Genomic DNA, 23,462 nt, shown 5'->3' on the forward strand with positions numbered 1-23,462 from the left:
AAGGGGACATGAAGTTCAGGGCTGGACAAGGATAAAAGAATACTTGTCCACTAAACTGTTCTGGCCAAGCCAATCCCGAGCCCCCAGCACCACTGCAACTGAACTGGTCTAAAATGTCCACATTGTTTGAGGTATTCCTAGGCAAAACTTCATAATCAAGATACTCTGAAACTACATTCCATACTGCCTTTGCCTTTGTGTTAAAAGTAAGAACTTTCCTTTTGGGAGGGGGGTTCCACTATGTAACCCTGGTTGGTCTGGGCCTCACTATGTGGCAATCTTCCTATCTCTGCCTCCAGCTTGAAGACAAGGTTTATATAAATTAATGGCTTACATGTTTGATGGAAAGGATAAAAGACATTGGTAAAATATGCAGTAAACTGTAAAAATGTAAATGATTGTAATGAAGAAAGAATAAATGATATATTTAGATTTGAGCCTCAGCAAAAAGGAAGAAAAATCTCAAAGTATAAAATAGTATACAATAGGGGGCTGGAGAGATGGCTCAGAGGGTAAGAGCACTGACTGCTCTTCCTGGTGGCTCACAACCATCTGTAATGAGGTCTGGTGCCCTCTTCTGGCCTTCAGGCATACACACAGACAGAATATTGTATACATAATAAATAAATATTTAAAAAAATAGTATACAGTAAATAGGAATCCTTCCTATTCCTGCCCAAATCACCACTGATACCTGTTTCCTGTAGAGATGCTATTTTAGGGAAAAAATGCCGAGGAATAATTGTTTGTAATAAAAATGCCTATCTAGCTATGGGTGTAGCTTGGTTAGTAGAGTGTTTGCCTGGCACGCATGAGGCCTTAGCGTTCGCTGATCCTCAGTGCCTCATGAACCAGGAGTGGTGGTACATCTCAGCCCTGGGAAGATGGAGACAGGACGGTCAGAAGTCCAAAGTCATCCTTGGCTACAAACTGAGCTTAAAAGCTGTTCCGGGTTCTCCCACTCCCAAAGCCTATATAATTATTTAAATTAAATTTCTAGAGAGGGTTGGGAAAAAGAATAAAAATTGGTCTCTATTAGCCTAATAAAACTATAATTTTCAAAAATCTTCTTTATGTTGTTATAATACTTCTTTATGCTCCACATTTAATACAGAGTAAAAAGCTGGGCATGGTGGGTAGTACTCTGGAAACTGAGACAGGAGGATGACTATGAGTTTGAGGGCATTCTGGGCTATGTAATGAGTTCTAGTTCATCTTGAGCTGCATAGCAAGATCTTAAACAAGACACAGAGCATGGCTAGAAATATTTACTAGGGGAACACAAACTCTGAGGACATGGCTGGATGCCAGGAGCATGGAGACGGTTAGCAGCATATGGAGGAGGAGAAAGTCGAAATTTAAGGTAAGAACAAGGGGTTTAAAAAAAAGGCAAGGAGCAGCAGAGCCAAGACATCAGGAGGTGTGTGTGACTGAGGAAGCTGTGCAGTGAGAAGGTCCTGGACTTCCACCCCAGGACAGAAATGTCAGTGCTCAGAACGCAGTTTAGGGACTACGGAATTACCTCACGAAAGCTCTGTGCCAGAGATGGCACTACAGTACAGTGCCCCATACCCACGTTCTTGGCCAGGGAGAAATGTCCGCGGTGTAGCTCTTCATAGACCCGTGTTTGTCACTGCTCCGTCTACTCACCTGACTGACCAGGAGGAGGGATTCCGCCCAGTCCTCGAGGGAGCCTCACAAATACGGAGAGGACTGCAGCTTTGTTACCAAAGCAGGGCTCCAGGGCAATGGGCTTGGGAACAGTCTGGAGGAAGAAAACAGACAAGTGCCTTCACCAACCCCACACTTCAGAGTCAGGTGCTTATAAGGCCAACAATTTTGGCTATGAGTTGTTTCCACAGCACTTTTCTAAAAAGCCACATGAGTGTCAAGGAAGGGCCCATGTCAACAGGTTCTCTCTAGGTTGCTGGGTTGGCACTGTGTGTTTAGTGATCTGTAAGATAGTCCTGTACACTTGGCACAAACAGAGACCCTGGAGACAGTTGTCTGTTTTATATTCAAGCTTATCCATGCATCTTTCATCCACTAAGTCATAGCCTGTTGGGTTTAAGAACTTGTGAAAGATAGACAGCTCACCAAATGGATTCCTCATCTGCTTATTGGATGCTTTGACTCTGGAGAATTTATTCATTTTCTGTTGCAGACTTTATTTTTTAAAAAGAATTTTACAGGCTTGAGAGATAGCTTTGTTATTACTAATGAGTCTCTCTCTCTCTCCCCCCCTCTGCTTTATGCACGCTGCATGATCAGTCCTTCATAAAATAAAGGAAAATGGAAGTGTGTTTTAGCTACTTTTTCCATCTTCAGACTGTTTTTTTTAATGTTGCAAAACGAAAAACTGAAATTCTATACTACTCATTAAACAACAGCTCCTTCATCTCCTCTTCCAAGCTTTTGGCAGTTACTACTTTATTTTGTCTCAGTGTATTTGATTAGTCTTAATACTTTGCTTATGTGGAGTGATGCAGCATCTTTCATATTACACAATTTCTTAAGGTTTATCCATGTTGTAAGCATATAGTAGACTCCTCTTCTTTTAAAGGATAAATAATTTCTAGTAGCTAAACATCACACTCTGCGTATCTACTCACCACTGACAGGCACGTGACTGCGTTTCCTTTCTGGCAATTATGAATGTGCTGTTATGAACACTGACATACAAATAATCCCCTGTATTACATTTTGTATTGCTTTTGTTTTCTTGAGACAAAATACTGTTTGGTGATTCTCCTGCATCTGCATTCTAAGTGCTGGAATTATAGGCCTGCACCACCATACCCAGTCTACCGTTTTCTAGTGACTGCATAACTTTGTAGTCTACCAACAGTGCACAAAGATTCCAACTTCTAAACATGATGTATGGTGTGTGTGTGTGCATATGTATGTGTTCACAAGTGCATGTGCAGGTATGTGTGCACAAGGAGGTCTTCCTCAGTTCTTTGCTTTACTTACTGAGGAGGACATCTCGCTGAACCTGAAGTTCGCCAATTCCAGCTAGTCTAGTCAGCCGTTTGCCCTGGGAATCCCATCTCTGCCTCTGAGTACTGTCACCATATCTGCCTGGTTTACCTGAGTTCTAGGGCTCTGAACTCCACTCCTCATATTTATCCACTGAGCCATTTCTTCAGCCCTATAAGTGTTTTTTGTTGTTGTTGTTGTTTTTAACTCTGGGGTTTGCTGGGTGTAGAGCATATACCTTTAATTCCTACACTCAGAAGGCAGATGAATCTCTGAATTCATGGTCAGCATAGTCTACATAGTGAGTTCTAGGACAGCCAGAGCTACATAGTGAGACCCTGTCTTGAAAAACAATCAAATAACCCCCCCAAACCAAACAACAACAACAACAACAACAACAACAAAACCAAACCCAAAGTCTCTCTGTGTGTGGGAGGGGAGTAATTAATAGTAAATTGAGCTGTCCCCACCACCCCTTTAAGACAGGCTCCCTCTCACTCTCTAGCTGTGGCTGTTCTGAAACTCAATATACAGACCAGGCTGGTCCAGAACTCACAGAGATTTGCCTGCCTCTGCCTCCTAAGTGCTGGGATTAAATATGCGTGCCACCACACCTTGCCCAGTTTAGATATTTTCATATAAAAACTTTTAAATATTTGGCACAAAACACTGAGAGAATAACAACTATGATTTCCACGTTAAACACTCCTGACTGTGACTGACTGATGTCATGGGCCAGCAACTGGGAAAGGAGAGCAAGAGTGCCTCACAGTCTTGGTGTTTCAGCGGAGCGGTAGAGAGAAGGAAGACAGGACTAATGCATCACAACACTTGCTTCCTCTGGAGCGCCAGACTCAGACCTGAGTTTTTGAAAGCTGTTATATGAACTTTTGAACCACTTCTCACCTTTATACTTCCCCCAATAAGATCAGGAGGCTCTTCATCTGTTTCCAAGGCAACATTTACAGAAGCAAAGGGGCGGCTGGCCATCTGTTGCATCTCCCGGAGAAGTTGCTAATGAATAATATAGTATGTATTAATATGCTGAGTACTGGGATTTTATTAGTGAATACTGGATATTAAAGATGCTGCATTCTCCCAAGTTCAAACTGATCAGATGAAAATTGTTTCTGTGGCAGCTACGGAAAACTGAAGGTGACCAGGCACTAGACGATACAGGTATTAATTTCTGTTAGATGGAGTAACACTACTGTATTTTACAAAAAGTCTTTGCCAGTAAGAGACATAAGCTAAAATTGTGGTAGATATATAATGCTATGGTATCTGCTGGCTGAATATATAAAAGGACAGAAACTTACCTCTTCACATTTCTGTTACTAGATCAAAGTCAGTCTACCCTGCTTTATGTTAAAACCTGAACCAGTATTCCCTGAGCAATGACAATAAAGAAAGATGTGCCCCCTACATGGCCAAAAGGACACGAGACTACTCTCCCTCAATAGAGATATAAGACGAAAACACATATAAATGTGGAATCACAGACTAGAACAAGAAAGGCTCTGGATTTAGGGAGGGGTGGATATGTTAGGACAGGTGTTCAAAGTATCAAGGCTTCCATTTCTTCTTTAAATGTGCTTTGTGTGTTTTTTTTTTAAGACAAGGTCTCATGCTGGCCTCAAACTCATTGGATAACCTAGAACTTCTTATAGTCCTACCTCATTCAACCACACAAGGCTTGAAATGTGTTTTTGTGTTGGGTGTGATACTACAGCATATGCCTCAAATTTGGAATGTGGGCATCCCTATATCATTAATAATATGAGAGATCTTCTGAGGTAATGCCATAGAAGACAAATGGACCTTGCTTTAAACCACCTTCTAGAAGGCAGAATTTTGAGGCTCATAAGCCACTGTTCTGTTCTAGAAGGACTGCTCTTGTGAAGAGGATCAGCCATGCCTTATGTTATAATACCTTCACTAATCTGCTGACTCCTCCCTTATAACGTCCATAAATGTAAGGAACTTCCTTCGCTCTAAGTTGTTGCTAGGTAACCTATCCCAGCCTCCTAGAGTTACAAAAAGGCCTGACTGATGACCTAAACGATCTCAGTACATCTCTTTACTGAACCTAGAAAAAATCTCCATTTACTCAGCAAACATACAGCAAAGTTGTGTGGGTTCTGTAATACTCTAAGTGAAGAATCATAGGAAGACAGCTTCTACCCTACTACAACTCCCATTCTGAAACCTTTGCCAAAAGTCCAGGAGGTAAGGTGGGTGAAAGAACTTCCATCAGGGCCTGGGATGCAGCAAGAACGCAAACTAGCATCCTAACTGGGATCAAGTCATGACTGACTTGGTATATTTAGAATGGCCAGGTTCAGAGCTATAGTGAAACTCCAAACCAAGGGTAAACGATTAGCATATTAGCTGATTGAATACAACTTAAGGATATCAAAAAAAAACTTTCTTGAAAGGGTGTTCATCTTCTATATTCTCTCTTATGATGTTGTAAATATTTTCTAGTTAATTGTTACTTTCTGTATTATCCATTTATTTAGTTTCATATACTTAAGTGTTATTTTGTATACAGACAAATCTCAACTGTATTGTCTCAATAACTTATATGAAAATAATTTTGTTTTGCTTTCAACAATAACAAGCGGCTTTCTTGCTCTTACTTTTAGTGTACAGTCTCATGTGGGTTGCCTGGCTTATTCAGTCAGCAGAACATGATATTCTTAAGGGTACAGTCTAGAACATGCAGAACAAAGCCAAGTGTTTGTGGAAACCGTGTTTAGGAACATGGGCTGTGAAAGCAGAGGCCTCTCAGTAGCTACAAGGTATGGGCAAGTTACTTGACCTCCCTGAGCCTCATGGAGGGTTGAGATGAAGATTAGAGTAGCTAGTCTAACTAAAACTACCTAAAACAGTGTCTGGGATTTAGAGGTGCTCGGCTATCTAGATAATGTGTTTGTTGGCACCAGCTCTAGTACTTCATCATAATCAATGATACCGTCTATAGCTATAGTTTCGTTTTGGATCCTCCTCCTGCCCCCAAGTTAAAAGCTTTGTTCCTACCTTTGTGCAATTAGAGGGTGCTGAGACCAGAACCAAGGATCTCAGGTTCATGCTAGGCAAGGACTCCATCACTGAGGCAAACCTGTCCCTTTACTCAAATTCTTATGAACGGCTCTTACAAGATTGCTAAATCAGTAAGTGGTTGTGGCTGTGGCAGAATTAATGATATTTATGGAACAATAATTGAAATCTACTGACACAGCATACAGCAGACTCATACAATGCAGACGAAGCCGTATGCTTTCCTAAGAATGTTAGTCATCACTGAACAGGGAAAAGTGGTGCCTGGAAAGAAGGAGAAGAAATGAGTTTTCAAGGGGATTTATTACTTTTATCTGCATGGGCTTACCTCTCTCCGCCTGGATGCCCAACAGCTCTGCTTGATCTTCCAGACCACTGCAGCCACCAGAAGCAGAGAGAGGAAACAGCTGCAGGGAAAGAACACACAGTGAGTCCGCGCCACGCTGCCATGCCTGGCTCCCACACTGAGCAATCCGCAACATCCCAACTCCCAAGCTCCTGATGCTGTATGTGACAGACTGGCTCACAGGAAGTGGAATGTGAGAAAACCCTGGCTAGCTGACCCAAGCTTCCAATCCTGACTTCTGGAAGGTGTTACCAAGCCCTGACTTCTCACTAAGCCCCCCAGAAGGGTCAATAATGACTTACCACAAGTAAGAAAATAAGAAAAGCAATTTTGTTAGAATGTTATACATGATAATAGATAATTTAATTTAAGCAAGCAAATTAATCAATGTGGTAAACTTCATTGATAAGCTCAAACAGAATGAGAAAAAATAAATTTCAATTAATAATCAACCTTTCATAAAAGGTAGGCCAAAGAAATTTATGTACAACGATTAATATATTTCTGTAACTATATATACATACATGGTGATAAACACTGATTGTCACATAAGAGACAAAGCTCTGGTATGTCTATGAGAGAGTTTCTATACTGAACTAACTGAGTATCGATAATTCACCCTAAGTGTGGGCAGCACCATTTACGGGCTGGGATCCCAGACTGAACAAAAAGAAGAAAGTGAGCTGAATAGCAACATTCATCTTTCTTGCTTGATGACTGAGGATGCAGTGTGACAGCCACCCCATGAGCCTGTGGTCATGACTCCTGGGCTATGAGGGGCTGGATCCCCTAGATTACTCTGAGCCCAAACAAACACTTTCTACCTTAAGCAGCTTCTTATCAAGGACTTGGTTGCACTACTGAAATGAAAGTAATAATAACTCTGTTGCAAGTGTGGGTATGTGTGTACTAATTATTTTTCTTTTCAAAGATTGTGTCTTGCTATGTATTCCAGCTAGCTTGAAATCTGTGATCTCTCAAATCAGATTCTTGAATGCTAGGATGTGCCACCACGCCCAGCAATATATGCATTTACCAATAAAATAAACTTAAAATGATCAAATTTAAGCCAACAACTTTCTTAATATTAGGAGGAAAAACTTCTAGTTGTCTAATGATTGTAAAGAGTTTCAGCTTTCTTTCTTCTGTAAACCATGTATTGAATGGGAAAAGCTACTATAATTCCAGAGGCAATGTTTGGTCCCTAGTTGGTGCAACTGTTTGGGAACGATAAGGAGGTGTGGCCTTGTTGAGGGAGGTGTGTTATTAGGGGTGGGCTTTGAGGTTTCAAAAGCCCATGTCATTCCCAGTTAGCTCTCTCTCTGCCTTATGCTTGCGGATCAGAGTTAAGTTCTAGCTACTGCTCCAATGTTATGCCTGCCTGTCTGCCTTTGCTATGCTCTCTGCCATGATGGTCATGGATTCTACCCTTCTGGAACTGTGATCTCCTGATTAAACTTTTCAAGTTGTCTTATCATAGTGCTTTGTCATGGCAATAGAAAAGTAACTCAGACCATGACAATTACACAGCAGGCCTTAGAGACTAGTACATTTAAGTACAGGAGGCTGGAGCATTCTAGGGTGGGGAGCCCCAAGAGAGACTAAAGGCAAGAGACAACCATCATGAAAGATCTTTGTTTGGTCAGATTACAGGTATAACTCTGGAGTAGACTCATAGGGGGAAAAACAATAGTAAATAAAAGTATTACATGTAGGATAAGCAAAAAGTGACCTTTTTCATCTAAAAAACTAGCAAGTAGAATCATAAGTCAATTCATGATTTTATGGTTGGTCAAAGCATTGTGATTATAACTATTAAATGAATGGAACGGAGTTTTGTGTGTTCCTGTTATATGTGTGCATGTGTGTGTGTGTGTGTGTGTGTGTGTGTGTGTGTGTGTGTGTGTTTGTATGTGATGGAGTAAGGTAGTGTAGAGAACACCAAAAAATAACTGAATTGGCTGGTGGCACACACCTTAATCCCAGTACTTGGGAGACAGAGGCAGAAGAAACTCTGTGATTTCAAGGCCAGCCTCTTCTACATAGAGTTTCAGGAAATTAGGAATACTATAGAGAGACCCTCAAAAAAAAAAGTAACTAAGTTGAAAAATCAAGATTTAGTGTTAAATGTAAAAAAGTAAATCACTAAAGCAATTTCTGTTTGGGGGGAGGATATAGGAAAGTGAGGTCAGTTCTTGCTGCTTCTCTTATGGGCACTGCAATAACTTATTAGTCTCAGAAAATAAACTATTACCAAGAAAACTATAAAAGCACAGGGGTTTAGAAATAAGATTTACCTTACTTCCTATGGATGCTCACCAGAATCATCTCTCAAATAAGACGGAGCACATATGTAGCTCACACAGCAGTGACTATTACTAAAACTATTTCAGTCCAAGCTTTTCCTCATATAGAGAGCCAAATTACACACACACACACACACACACACACACACCACAAAATTCCCTTCCATTCATTTAATAGTCATATTGTAATGTTTAAACAGGTCAGATTAAAGTTACATTATTGTGTGTACATGCAGCTTTGCAAGAATACCTACAAACTAAGCTGGAATTAAGGGGCTGTTTCAAAGGAACAGTACAGTCAGTATGAGAGGAATTACCTGAAGAAAGTCACGAAGAATTGTACCAGGTCCATAAAATTGCTGTGCTGGGAGAAGGCAATCTGTGGCAGAAAACAGCAGTGGTTACACGGGCTACAAAACGGCTCCACTGACTCAGCTTCTGCTGCTTTTTGTTTTGTTTTGTTTTGAACAAAATGATCTCAGCTACAGGCTACAACCTGAAACCAATAGGTTATAATTTCTAACTTAGTAACTTTACTATAAATGAACAGGTTTTAGTACCAAGAATACAAAAAAATTCTTAAGGTATTTCAATACTAAGAATCAAAAGGGGTAACATTATTTTATGTAGAAGAAAAACACTGCAAATTAAACTTTGGCATAATGCTTTTTATAGCACTGTTGTATTGGGGGCAGGTATCATCTATCGTGTATCTCAGAATTGATTAAGTATGGAAACTGTAACCTTATTATCACACACTAACACCTACTACTGGTCTGATGCCACCAGGTTCACGGGACCGGGGCTTTATTGGAAGATAATGGTACAGCTGAGATCCTTTATCTAAAATGTCTGGGACTGCCAGGAAGTGGTGGCACACACTTTTAATTCCAGCACCCAAGAGACCCTATCTCAAATAAAATAAAATAAAATAAAATAAAATAAAATAAAATAAATCCTTGGGACTAATAAGTTTCAGATTTCAGGGTTCTTTTGGGATATTTGGCTAGACTGTTCCAGTAACTGAAAATTCCTATTCTGATATTTTGAGATCCATATAATTTAATTTCATCAGAGACAGGATCTCAAAAGCTTGGAGTGCCCCTGAGCTCACAATTCGACCTCAAGCCTCCCAACGCTGAAATTATAGGCCTGCATCACTATCACCTGCCTGGCAAATCTGAAACCTTTTAAGTATTAGTTTTAGATTTCAGGATTTCAGACTAGATGTGTTCAGTGTACGTTCAAATGAAACAATTACTAAGATGATAACCGTTTCACTGACGATAGTAAGTAGGATAGCAATCGGGAAGCTGAACCATCAAGATGCTTGGTTCAACAGGTAAAATCGAACTGTGGTGGAGAACTGTGATCCAGTGGCCCTTGTTCCTCCAACACACACACATCAGAAACACACATAAATATAAAATAGTAACAAATTAAATAAAAATTAAAAAATAAAGTCAAGGGAGCTGGAGAGATGGCTCAGTGGTTAAGAGCATTGCCTGCTCTTCCAAAGGTCCTGAGTTCAATTCCCAGCAACCACATGGTGGCTCACAACCATCTGTAATGAGGTCTGGTGCCCTCTTCTGGCCTTCAGGCCCACACAGAATATTGTATACATAATAAATAAATAAAAAAAATAAAGTCAATTGTGGAATATTTGTTTAACTAGGCAAAGATGTATTACTTTTGTCTATGCTGTATTTGTTTAATTATGTAAAGATGTGTTGTTGTTTTATCTTGCCTGCCTAAGATACCTGACTGGTATAATAAAAATGTGAATGGCCAATGCAAGGCAGTATAGGGATAGGAGGGGCTGGTGGGTAGAGAGAATAAGTAGGAGAGAGAAAAGAGAAGAGAACAAGAAGAGAGAACGAGGGAGAAAGAGAGGCAGCTGCAAGCTAGCCAGACATGGAGAAAGACATACAGAATAAAAGAAAGGTAAAAAGCCTGTGGCAAAATCTAGAGAGAAATGGGTTAAATAAGTTATAAGAGCTAGTGGGACAAGCATAAGGTTGAACATTTGTAACTAATAATAAGTCTCTGTGTCATGATTTGGGAGCTTGTTGGTGCCCCCCCCAAAAAAAAAGTCTGCTACATTTGGTACCCAACATGGGGCCCAAATTTCCACATAGGGCCTGAAAAATCTGAAAAACAAAACAAGCAATAACAACCAAAAATGGATACACCTCCTTGAGAGGCTCTGTCTTACAGTGAACACCTGAGCAGCTGGCATGTTAAGTAAAAACAATAAGCTAAGTAAAGGTGCCTGACACAGTGTGGGTACTAGCTTCCTAGAGCTGGGGTGGGTGAATACAGCTCCCAGTTGGACTCAGCTGCCAGTTGCACACAACCCTCAACCAAGCCCGTAGGGGATAAAGCTTGGCTCTTATGGACTGAGCAGGACAGGGCCAGCATCCAACACAAACACTTAGCAGTTTAAGGTTTGGCTCACACAGTCAAAAAAGGCTAGAGAAAGGTCCAGATTGGAAAAAACCTCTAAACAGGTCACACTATGTTTAAAAATGTGCATAGGTTTAAGAAAAAAAGAAAATAGGTACAGACAGTTATAGAAAAAGTAAATAGTTTAAAAATAAAGTCTTTAAAGAGAAGTAAAGTAATTTAAAGGAAAAACAATCCATGAAAAGATGGGAAATACACAGGGAGTCTGGATCCTGTATGGTGCTGTGTTAACTCTGCATTCTTTGAATGTTGATGAGTGAAGTGAATGACAGCTGCCGAGAGAGATGGCATATAAAAGAGTCTGCTGAATTAAACCAGCCTAGATACTTCAGGGATGTCTTAACTTTAAAATGGAATTCAAAAAAATACACTGTGTTGAGGGAAGAGGTTATGCTTTTGTTTTCAGAGGAAACAAAAAGCTGTAGATTCCTTCAGGGTTGATAGAGATCAGATTTGATCGGGGAGACCTCCTGGAAACCCTGGCTACAGACATAAAGAGATAAACCAGGAAAACTACAAGGCAGGTCATGTATATACTGAGCCCTCTGCATGGGAACAGTCATGAGACTGACAACAATGTTACAAATAGTTTTCCCAGGACTTGACCATTATTTAAAATTTTTATCAGGGTTCCCTAAGATTCTGTTGCCCTCAGACAACAGAAAGAAATCTATAAAACACAACACCCAGATTCCCAAGAGATGGGGTAGGTGATTTTTGGTCATTTGGTGGGTTATGGATGTTTGTCATCATTTGGGGGGGGGGATAGGAATACAGGATAAAAAGACAACTATTAACCTCACCTATTTTACATTGGTATGGATTTAGGTATAGTGATACAAATTTAAAGTTATTTTTGTTATACTGTATGTATGTTTTTACTCTTATTTGGGGTATTGTGCTTATGCAGCTCATTTAAAAATGTAAATTAAAATGTAGGTTAGTAGTTAGTCATCTATAACAATTAAACTTGTAGCTATGTTAAATATGTTTTTAAGATCATACAGAGATATATTTTTAGATGTAGATGTAGATGGTCTTCAAACACTTCAAAGACCTATAGAATATGGCATTTAAAATGATTTGTTAACATGGGGATTTTTATGACACCGAGACATTATCTGCTACTGGCAGCACCAATCTACTTCATAAAAGAACTTTTGAGTTTGCTTTCAGTGTGGTAAAACTAGCCATTTGGGGAAGAAACTGCCCTTGCCTTGACTGCTGACAATACATCATCCAAACCAGACATGCAGGACACAAAGGAAAACTACTGCTGAACTTTACCAAGACAAAGTGGGACAGTCCTTCAAAATTCCTGCTTCACAGAAAAGTCTGCCAGATATTCATAGGCTGAATATGGATGCCCCAATGTTGAAGAGGACCTTGGGTGATGGTCCAGGCAGACAGGTGTCTCTGTTATTTCTATAGTTTTGGAAGCTGCTTGCTGCTGTGGGATAATGTCATGTACCTTGTAAAGATTTGTCACGTCTATTGGCTTACTAAAACACTGATTGGCCAGTAGACAGGCAGGACAACCAGAGTAGGAGAATTCTGGGAAGAGAAAAAGCTCAGTCTGCGGTCACCAGTCAGATGCAGAGGAGGCAAGATGAGAATGTCTCACTGATAAAAGATACCAAGCCAAATGGCTAATATAGAATTATGAGTTAATTTAAGTTGTAAGAGTTAGTTAATAATAAGTCTGAACTAATAGGCCAAACAGTTTATAATTAATATAAACCTCTGTTTCTTTGGGACTGAATGGCTGTGGAACAGGGCAGGACAGAAACTTCCATCTACAGCTTGTACTGTACTTTCTGTTAACTCAATTAATACGTCCTTCTGGGATCTTTGATGGAGTTGAAGAGCAGATAGTTATGGTTTTCCTTATGAAAACTTAATGAAAGAAGGTAAATTAGGTTCTGAGCTTTAGATTCATCAAGATAGGATAGATAATAGAATGATTCCTCCAAATTTGCCAAATGCAAAGGGATTGCATATTGTAAACGTAATTCTTACTAGATAACTGTCCTTATTGTATGCAGTTTTATTATGTTAAAGTTAAAACCTTTACTTTTTATTTAGACAAAAGGGGGAAATGTTGTGGAATATTTGTTTAACTAGGCAAAGATATGTTATATTTGCTTATGCTTCATTTGTTTAACTATGTAAAGATGTGTTGTATTTGTGCTAATCAAATAAAAGTAACCTGGGTCAGAGAGGTGAGGTTAGCAACTAGTTGGTAGAAAGTACCAGGGAAGAGTATAGCGTGGGGCAGTGTGGAAGGAGACAGGCTTCCTGGGATGTCAGCTAAGAGAGAAAGTTAGCTGCTACTCTAACTCTCTGAGCTTGCGGGTTTTCACCCTAGACTTTTGAGTTTTATTAGAATGATAGAGATTTAATTAAGGCTACCTTTATCCACAGCAACAGAGTCATTGCCTGCAGGAACAGAATTACCCCCAGGCTTGGTAGCCTGGCTAGCAGTTTAAAGGGCAGCCACTGTGATGAAGGTAAAAAAGCAGTAAATGATTAACATCTTATTTTTCTTAATTTATCTGCTCCACCCTTTCATCTGTGGTGCTGAGGATCACTCAATTCCACACAAGCTCCATGAGTAAACCAGGTTCCAATGGTATCATAGAAGCCATAATATGAGTTTCTGTGTCTTTATCACTTATACTCAGAAATGCAAGGTAAACAATTTTGGGTTTTGTTTTCTCACTATATAAACTAGACTGGCTTGACTGAACAGAGATCCACTTGCTTCTGCCTCCCAAGTACTAGGATTAAAGGTGTACACCATCACTATGCATGGCTTAGATTTGACTTTTTTTTCTTGTTTTTTTTTTTTTTTTTTCAAGACAGAGTTTCTCTGTGTATATCTGCTGTCCTGAAACTCATTCCATAGATGAGGCTGGCCTCAAACCCACACAGATCTGCCTGCCTCTGCCTTCCTCAGTGTTGGGACATATGGCACTGTTGCCTGTTTTAGATTTGACTTTTAAGAGTAGCTTTTATGTGCCTGGAGAGCTGGCTCAATGGTTAATAGCACTTCTTGCTCTTGCAAAGGACTTGGGTTCAATTTCTAGCACCTACACGGAAGCTCATAACTGTCTGTAATTCCAGTTCCAAGATCAATGCCCTCTTCTGACCTTTCTGCACACATGTGGTACACATGCATACACATAGGCAAAACACTCATAAAATAAAATAAATAACTCCAGTAAATAAAAAAAAATTACTTTCCCTTAGCGTTTACACTTAAAGGAATCCATGAGATACTTTTACTAATTACTGGATGCTAAAACCCATGGATGCTAATATCTCATTCTGAGGACCCATTAGGTCCTGGTCTGTGGTATAATGCTTCCTAGGTATTCTCTCTTAATGCGGAGATCTCAACCATGGCCCGATTTCTTGGCAAAGTAGAACCATATCAGTTAATGTTCTGTGTATACTCACAAAGAGCCCGAATAAATTAGGGTAGTTGGCTGGGATACCCAAGACTCTAAAGGTCTTCTGTTCAGCACTGATCATCTAAAGTCTCCATAATCACAGTTGTAAGGAAAGAAACAGCCACACATGTTTAGGAATATACTGACAACCTACCCAGAAACACCTACCCACTGTGTCAGTCTTTGTTGGCCAATCTTGAACTTAATGCTCAAGCTGAGAACTTCTGAGAATGAGAGGGGTGTTATTAAAATATAGACTGGTTATTTCCTTTTTCTTACTCCTCTCCTCTCCCTCCCTGCTTTCCTGTCTTCCCCCACTTCTCTTCTCTCTCTTCCTTTTCTCCTCTATCCTCTCTCTTCCCTCTTCTTTTCTATCTCCTTCTTTTCTCACATTCTCTTCTTGGTTGAGAATTAAACCCAGGGCTTGTACACACTATGGAAGCATGCAAGTACTCCATCACTGTGGTGGTTTGAATGAGATGTTTCCTATAGCCTCAGGCATTTGAATACTTGTTCCCCAATTGGTGGTGCTGTTTGGGGGAGGTTTAGGAGGCGTGGGATTGTGAGGAAGTACATCACTATGGTAGTGATCTTAACATTAAAAAGAATCCCACCATCTAGTTTGCTTTCTCTGCTTTGTGCCTGAGCCCTTAGCTTCCTGTTCCTGCACCTCTGCCTGTCACTAACTGCCATGCCTCCCTTGCCATGACAAACACTTGTCTCTCTGGAACCATGAGCTCAAATAAACTTTTTATAAGATGCCTTGGTCGTGGTGTTTTATCACAGCAGTAGAAAAGTAGCTAACACAAACACCAAGCTTCATCCTTATAAATTTGGTTTCAAACATAAAGTAGGTGGCCCTTATTCAGACAATGTCAGACAACACAAACTAAATGAAAAATTAATTTTACAAAGGTAAGATTTTAGGCTGTGTGTCGTGATGCAGAGGGTAAAGTGTTTGCCACACAAGATCAATGACCTGACTTCAATTCCAGAGCCATGTGAAGGTGGGAAGAGAGAAGTGACGCCACAAAGTTGTCCTTTGACCTCACGTGAGGGCTACGGTACACCCATGCTTTCTCTCCTCACGTGTAATAACATAATAAAAAATTAAATATAGCTGATCATGGTTTTGAAAGCTTTTTGGAGGCAGGGTCCATGGGCGCCTACCCCTCTGAGGAGCTTTTGGCAGTTAACGATGGGGAAGAGAGACTTTCTCCGTTGGTGTCACTCCTGGTAAACTGCCCACTCTGGTACAGCTCTCCTACCTACACTCATGGAGGCAACCCCAGTGAGACTCAGTGGGTCACTAAGGTAAAAAATAAACAAATGCAGAAGGGGGCTTGGCTGGGAGGAAGAAAAAAAAGGTAATAAGAAATAAATGTGACCAAAGTATACATCATGTACATGTATGAAATTGTCAAATAATTAGTTTTAAAACATGTTTTGAATTTGGGTTTTTTTTCTGATAGTGAAGATAATAAGAACTTTCTAAACTAAAAAAATTTTGATAGGGATTTAGAGCCCAGGCTGGCTTTGAATTCACTCTTCTCTCTTCCCCTCTTCCTATTCTTCTTCTTTCCTCTCTTCATTTCCCTCCTTCCCTTTTCCCTGATGTGTTACTGCACTCACTTTCTAAAATCTACTTATTACAAAGAAAATCTCATTATACTCTAGTAATAAAACTTTCAGGTGCTGGGGAGATAGTTGTCTATAAAGTGCTTGCCATGTTGCAAGAGGACCTAAGCAGGATCCCCAGAACTCACACAGAGAGCTGGGATAGTGGCACAGTAATCCCAGCGCTGAGGAGGTAGAGACATGAGGATCCCTGGGGTTTGTTGTCCATCCAGTCTAGCCAAATCAGCAAGCCTCAAGGTCCAGAGAGAGACTCAAAAAATAAGGTGGATGGTTCCTGAGGAATGGTATCTGAAGGAGACTGTGGCCTCCACATGTATACACATGTACATCTCCACCTTCTCCTGTACACACACACACACACACACACACACACACCCCTGTACAAAAAATTTAAAAAGACAAACTTACAATCTCATTTCCTATTCAACAGAAGATAGCTATTTATACATATTCCCAGAAAACTAAAATTCATGCCTCCACATTTCTACAACCTGATTCCAACTCACTTCCGTCAATTGTTTCATTAAGAAATATTTGTCCTGGGAGCCCTCTGGATGAGGCAGATAAATGCTAAGAAACTTGGCAAGCCCCAGGCTTGGGGTAAGAGATCATAGATCTGCAATTCCGGAGCACTAAGTCTATCCTTCATTCAAACAAGTATTTTTAAGTGATTGCACTACTGTCCTTAATACTACAGAGACAGCCCAGAGTGACCCTGCTTTCCTGTAGTCAGGGTCTCTTTACCTTTCATGGTCCAACACAGTTGCTCCTCCCCTATTTAGCTGGCTCTGGGGATGATTCTTCCTACTCTCTACTCTCAGACATCTAGGGCTGATGCCTATGCCCAAAGCTAAAGCCTTCCAGGAGGTTCTGATGTTTCTGTTTATAGGCCTCAGAAATCAGAGATCAGGAAATGATTCCCTTGCCTGAACCTTTCCTGAATGATGTCTATAGCAGTTGGAACTGCACTGAAAACCAAAATCTTCATTGTGAAATGGAAGCTCTGGAGGGTAGGCAGTGAGTTGGAAGGAAGTGGTAGGGAAAAGGCACTATTCTGAAGCAAACTGAGAGCCAGGGCCCATGCCTGGTGACTAGGAGATGGAATATAGAGTGGAGACTTTATTCAAAGAACCTGGGAATATGGGATGTTGGCACTGTGGATTTGTGGAGGAGGTTGGAGCTAAGCTTGTCACATACTAGTGAGGATGGCTGTTCTCCAGAGGGTGAGAGAGAGCCCAGGGCTCAAAGAGAAACAGTGCCTGAAGAGCAGGCAGTGGGCTCTCGCCATGTCTGGATTTTCTATATGTCCTTGAGTTAAGAGAAATAGTCTCTGTGAAAATACGCTTTGAATGAATTTCTCTTCAAGCATGGAGTAAGTATCACCAAAAGAATAAAGAAAGACATTTATGTAAATGACCACAGATGTTTTCTTTTCTTTTAAAAACAGTATACTTTGCATTTACTAAGTTATATACAAAGTACTCAAAAAACCGAGTAGACATTTATGACTAGGGAAAGGGCAATCAAAATTTGGAGAAAGAAGAAAGGACCTATATCTGTCCTTCCCACCAAGACCATTATATGAACATGCAAATAGGAGTTAGCTGCACTGTGAGGCAAAGCCTATGGCTTCAGGGAGACACCTGTGAATGAAAGAAGATCCCAGAGTTCATTCACCTGGCTGGCTTTCTGAACACCATTCCTGCAGCTGAGAGCCTTCCTGGACCAACACTCATATACTCCAGAATCTTCTGAAGGCTCTGGAGACCTCAGAAGTATCTACCCTTCACATCAGGTCCAGAGAGAAGAGTCAGAATGCCTGCCATTCAGAGTCTTGGTATGACCATGGTAAGGCTGAAAACTAGGAGAGGACTGGGTCCTTCCATAGGTCTCAGCTTTGTCAAAAATGGTAGCGTCTGTGTATACTAGCGGAGTATCTTGTAAACTAGGATTGGGTTATCACCTCTTAAGAATTTTCCTATGAAACAAAAGTACTTCTTTTCCCTTTTATAATGCTAAACATTTTATTTTTATTATGTTTAACTGTGGGTTTGTATATGGGGAGGGAGTGTGCTCATGTGAAACGAGACCAGATAAACCCTGGGACTGGAATTACAAGCAGTTGTGAGCTGCCTGACTGACATCGACGCCCCTCTTTTATTTTTCAAAACCCAAATTCCATATGGATCTGTGTTGTGACCACAGCCCTGCACTGATTTCCCGTGACAACCGCCTGACCTTATATGACATCTGCCTTAATGCTGGTTTGTGTTGGAACCAAAACCGTATGACTCAGCTCTGGTCAGAACTGCCAAACCAGCTGATGCCAATGAACACCTGCCAAACACACTAACGTCTATTTACTTTTAGCCCCTACTACTGCTTTGAACTACTTTCCAGAATTTCCACACCATTTTATCACACATATTACTAATTTAAAATTTTTGGCGGTTTAAATGAGAATGGCCCCAGAGGCTCATAGGTTTGAATACTTGGTTCCCAGTTGGTGGAAGTGTTTGGGAAGGAAGTGTGTGGCTGGGGGTGAGACTTGAGCTTTGAAAAGCCTACGCCATTCCCAGTTAGTTCTCTCTGCCTCCTATTTATGGATAAATGCTGTGTGATATTTTGATCACATTCTGATGCTCCTGATACTGACAATAACATTTGCTTTGAATCTGAGGGTGGGGCAAGCTACTAGCTGAGCAAAATTACCCATAGAGGTTTGGGAGGACTAAGGACAGAAAAAAAGGAAGTAGCAGGGTGGGGCTTAGACCTCTTTTGGATGGAGGAATGACACAGAGAGAGAGAGAGAGATCCGTGTGTGTGTGTGTGTGTGTGTGTGTGTGTGAGAGAGAGAGAGAGAGAGAGAGAGAGAGAGAGAGAGAGAGAGAGAGAGAGAGGAGGTCACTTCTCTGCCATTTCTCTGTTCATGGTCTTACTCCAATATCTGACTCCTGAGTTTTTACTGACAAAGAATAATTAGATAAATGCTTTTCTGGTGTCCAACTCAGGGCATGAGATCACAAGGGAGCCACTTCCTCCTTGCTTTGCAGCCCCCTAAGCTGCTGCCATTGCTGGCTTTTCTTCCTCCTCCCCAGGGCCTCTGAGCAAGTCTGGGATTTTCCTGTTGCAGCCTCTCTACAACAGCCTCCAGCTGCCGCCCATCCCTAGCCTCAAACTCCACAGGTGCCTGGGCTCCAAATGCCACTAGAGTTAGCTGCTCACCAGCAGCTGGCACTGTCCTGTGTCCTCACTTCCTCAGCCAGGCCATGAACCACATAGTCTCTGCCAGTTGTGCTGTGTGGTGACAGCCGCCTCACACTTTCCTGTCATCATCAGCAGATCTGGCGAGACGCCTCCTGCGTATTTTTTTTAATTTAATGTCTTTATTGTTTCACGGGGAGTTTCACACCATGGACCCCAATTCTGCTCTGCTCATCTGGGAATTCTTAAGGGGAAAATTAGTTTTTTTTAAAAAGTTTTTCCCCATGTTAAGAATGGGGAACAATATTACAATGCAGGGAGTTAGATCTCTGTATAGTTCTACAAAAGACAGTTTGAAAATGGAACATTGAGATGAAAGAATAATCAGCATATCTGGGATTAACATAAAGAAATGTTAGATTTAAGGAGATTTAAGGAAGCAATAGTTTCATATGGTATGCATTCACCTTTTGTGAAGCAGATGTTAAATTCATGTCTTTCCAGGAGAATGAAGGCATCCAACTAAGGAATCTGAAGACCACTGAACAAATGAGACATCTGAAGAAAAAGGATGAATCATCCAGAGGAAACATCCCAAGAAAAAGAGTAAAATGGTCTAACAGTATATCACATTTCCAACAGGATAAAATTTCATAAATCTTCCCAAACATTTGTTTCTGCTGTTCTCTACAAACATGTAATGCAAATGGTCTTTTTGCAGTCCCAGTTCAATTAAAAATTAAAGCTGGCTTTGGAGTTGGAGCATGGCTCTCTCCTTCTCTAAGTCCAAGCATGCTTGTTAAAGGAAAATCCAAAATCTCTGTCCCACTGTCACAACAGCCACCTGGTATGGGATAGAAGAAAAACCAAAATTAAGGGGCTAGTCTATTGACACTAACTTTATAATCCTTTGGTTTTATTTTAACTCTTTAAAGCTTTTCTTAAGGTATAAATATTATCTCAAAATTTACAAGATTAATATGTATATATGTATTCAAACTTTCTGTCATGATGTTAATGAGCACAGAAAGTACTAATTCTAGAAAAAGGCTTCATCTAGCTTCCTGTACATGATTTCAGGTTTTAGTCTCTATCAGGCAACTAGGAATTAAGTTTGTATATTCCAGATGTTCTTAATAAATTGTGGCCCTTTAACCTCTCTGAGATCTGCTGCATATGACATTTAAAATGTTTAATTTTTTTGCAGTAAATGTGACCATTCCTAACAATGACCTTTGAGTCTCCAAACTGAAGATGGGGGCCCCACAACAACAATTCCACCTGGATTGTGGTAAGGTCACTAAGCTGACAAATACCACCCAAAGATCACCTTTGGACTACTAACTGCTCCTAGGTGAGATGGTCCAACTTCATGCACCACTCCAGCCAGGACTTCAGATAAGCCCTATACTTTCCCATTACATGGAAACTGGCAACAGATGATATAGCTAGCCCTCCCAGGACCTGACCATTATCTCAATTTTCTCAGGGTCCCTAGAGATGCCGTTGTCCCCCAGACAACTGGAAGCTGTCTAGAGAACACAACACCCACATTCCCAAGAGGAGGGGTGGGTGGTTTTTGATCATTCAATGAGTTATGGATATTTGTCATTATTTAGGGGGTTGTTATTGGTAATGATCGGGAAAAAAGCTGAACAAAAAAGGTTAGATTCAAGAATCTCATTCTGAAAACAAAAATGGAAATATAGAAATGATAGGATAAAAGGGGGTAGACTATTGAATCTACTTTTAAGCTAAAAAACAATTACTAGTTTTAAATATTTTACATTGACATGGATTTTTTTATACTGATTCAAATTTAAGGCTATTTTTATTATACTGTATATATGTTTCTACTTTTGTTTAAGGTATTTTTGTATATTGATACAAATTTAAGGTTATTTTTGTTAGAATATTCTGTGTATATGTTTCTACTCTTGTTTAAGGTATTATATCTGTGCAGCTCATTTAACAATTTAATATAAATTTCTAGTTCTTGAAAATTATTATTACAAGCTTTATTATTTAGGGTATTTATTATTTAAGATAATAAAGAAATGCAGGTTAGTAGTTAGTCACCTATAACAAGCAAACCTGCAGTCATGTTAGGTGAGTTTTCAAGGTCAGCAGTTATATTTTAGATAGGTGATCTTCAAACACTTCAGAGATCTACAGAATATGGCATGTAAGATGTTTTAACACCATAAGGCTTTTTATGACAATGAGACACATCTGCTCATGGCAGCATCAATTTACTTCAAAAGGGGATGATGGGCACTGAAGAATCTCCATATGGAGTTGCTTCCTTTGTAGCCAAAGTTAGTAACTAGGCAAAGAAACTGCCCTTGCCTCAACTGCTGACAGTGTGCTGACCAAGATGGACATGCAGGAGACAAAGACTGCTGGACTTTGCCAAGACAAGTTGGGACAGTCCTTCAAAATCCTTGTTTCACAGAAAAGTCTGTCAGATATTCTAGTCCTAAAGGTCAAAGACGGATGCCTCAATGTTACAGAAAAACCTTTGGTGACTGTCCAGGCAGTCAGCTGTTTCTGTCATTTCTATAATTTTGGAAGTTGTTTGCTCTGCACTTTCTGTTCACTCAAATAATATTTTATCTTTTTTGGGTCACTGTTGGAGATCGAAGACTAGGTAGTCATAGTTTTACAGTTTTCCTTGTTACCAAATTCAAAAGAAGAAACTCACAAAAGAGGTATAGAGCGTATAAGGTTGACAGACATAAAAGTTTAAATTGTTTATCTAAAAAAATGTTTTGAGGTCTGAAAAATTAGTTTTAGGTTGGTAATACAAGTTAGGATAGAAAGTGAATTAGATACAAAACTTTGACCTAACTAAGATAGGATAGATAATGAAGTATTCTCTCTAAATTTGCCAAGAGCAAATGGACTGAGCACTGTGGCTGTAGTTCTTACCGGATAATTGTTCTTACTCTATAGTTTTTCTGTGTCAGAGTTAAAACTTTTTCTTTATTTAGACAAAAGGGGGAAATATTGTGTGATATTTTGATCATATTCTGATGCTCTCAAGACTGTCAATAAAATTTGTTCTGAATCAGAGGGCAAATCAGCTATTGAATCAGCTACTAGCTGACCAAAATTAACTACAGAGGTTTTGGAGAACCGAGAACAGAGAGACACAAGAGTAGTAGGGCAGGACTTTGAGAGGGTCTGGATAAAGAAACGAGAGAGAGAGAGAGAGAGAGAGAGAGAGAGAGAGAGAGAGAGAGAGAGAGAGAGGAGGGTGAGGGTGACTGGTTGCTTCTGCACTACTTCTCTGATCATTCGGGTTCTTACCCTGATATCTGACTCCCGAGTTTTTACTGATAAAGAATAATTAGATAAACACTTCAGACAAGGATGTGAGCTCTCAGCTACTCCTCTCTATAATGCATGTTTGCCCGCTGCCACGTTTCCTGCCATGATAGCTATTGATTATAATCCTTTGAAACTGTAGGTCCTAATAAATGCTTTCTTTTATAAGTTGCCTTGGTTATGACATGTGCAGAGTAAGAGAAAAGTAACCAAGACAGAAGTTGTCCCAGGAAGTAGGCTATTACTGTGATAGATAGAGCTAAGCAAGCTACTTTCGGGTGAATGTGAAAGACTTTGAGACTTTGGAGTAGAAAAGCAGTTAAATGCTGTAAGTGGAGTTTACTGGATCATCCTCACATCCTCATAGGAGCTTGGAAGAGAGCGGTGCTGACAGCCATGAGGCACAAGAGATTTCAGAGGGGAGCAATATTACTAACTGGACTAGATAGCATTCTTAGAATATCTTGGCAATAATGTGGGTGCTTTTTACCCCTGTCTTATGAATTTATCTGAGGCTAAGTTGAAAACACTGCCCAGCTAAGCTTCCAAGTTGTAAAAAGAAAAGTCTTGAGGAAATTTCCTGCTCGAAAAAGCAAAAAAGGTCACTGTAAAGCTGTGAACATGAAGCTTGGATTGCACTGGAGATCCCAAGATGTTGGAGATGCCAGATCCATG

The 23,462-nt window shown here is 40.2% G+C and overlaps 1 protein-coding gene across 2 annotated transcripts in view; it reads right to left on the reverse strand.

The window, feature by feature from the left end:
• Atrn (attractin) overlaps positions 1 to 23,462 on the reverse strand; it is a 145,528-nt gene that overhangs the window by 6,453 nt on the left and 115,613 nt on the right. Inside the window, exons 25-28 of one of the 2 annotated variants that reach the window (XM_087911192.1) lie at positions 9,012 to 9,073; positions 6,371 to 6,449; positions 3,886 to 3,993; positions 1,651 to 1,765 (exon numbers count right to left, since the gene is read on the reverse strand). In XM_087911192.1, the coding sequence (XP_087767318.1) occupies positions 1,651 to 1,765; positions 3,886 to 3,993; positions 6,371 to 6,449; positions 9,012 to 9,073 (364 nt within the window). Of the gene's footprint in view, positions 1 to 1,650; positions 1,766 to 3,885; positions 3,994 to 6,370; positions 6,450 to 9,011; positions 9,074 to 19,924; positions 20,302 to 23,462 lie in introns of those variants that run through there. The other variant, XR_015739073.1, reaches the window with a different exon arrangement.

The sequence above is a fragment of the Myodes glareolus genome, chromosome 10 (assembly GCF_982192425.1).
Source record: "Myodes glareolus chromosome 10, mMyoGla1.1, whole genome shotgun sequence".
Taxonomy (NCBI): Eukaryota; Metazoa; Chordata; class Mammalia; order Rodentia; family Cricetidae; genus Myodes; species Myodes glareolus.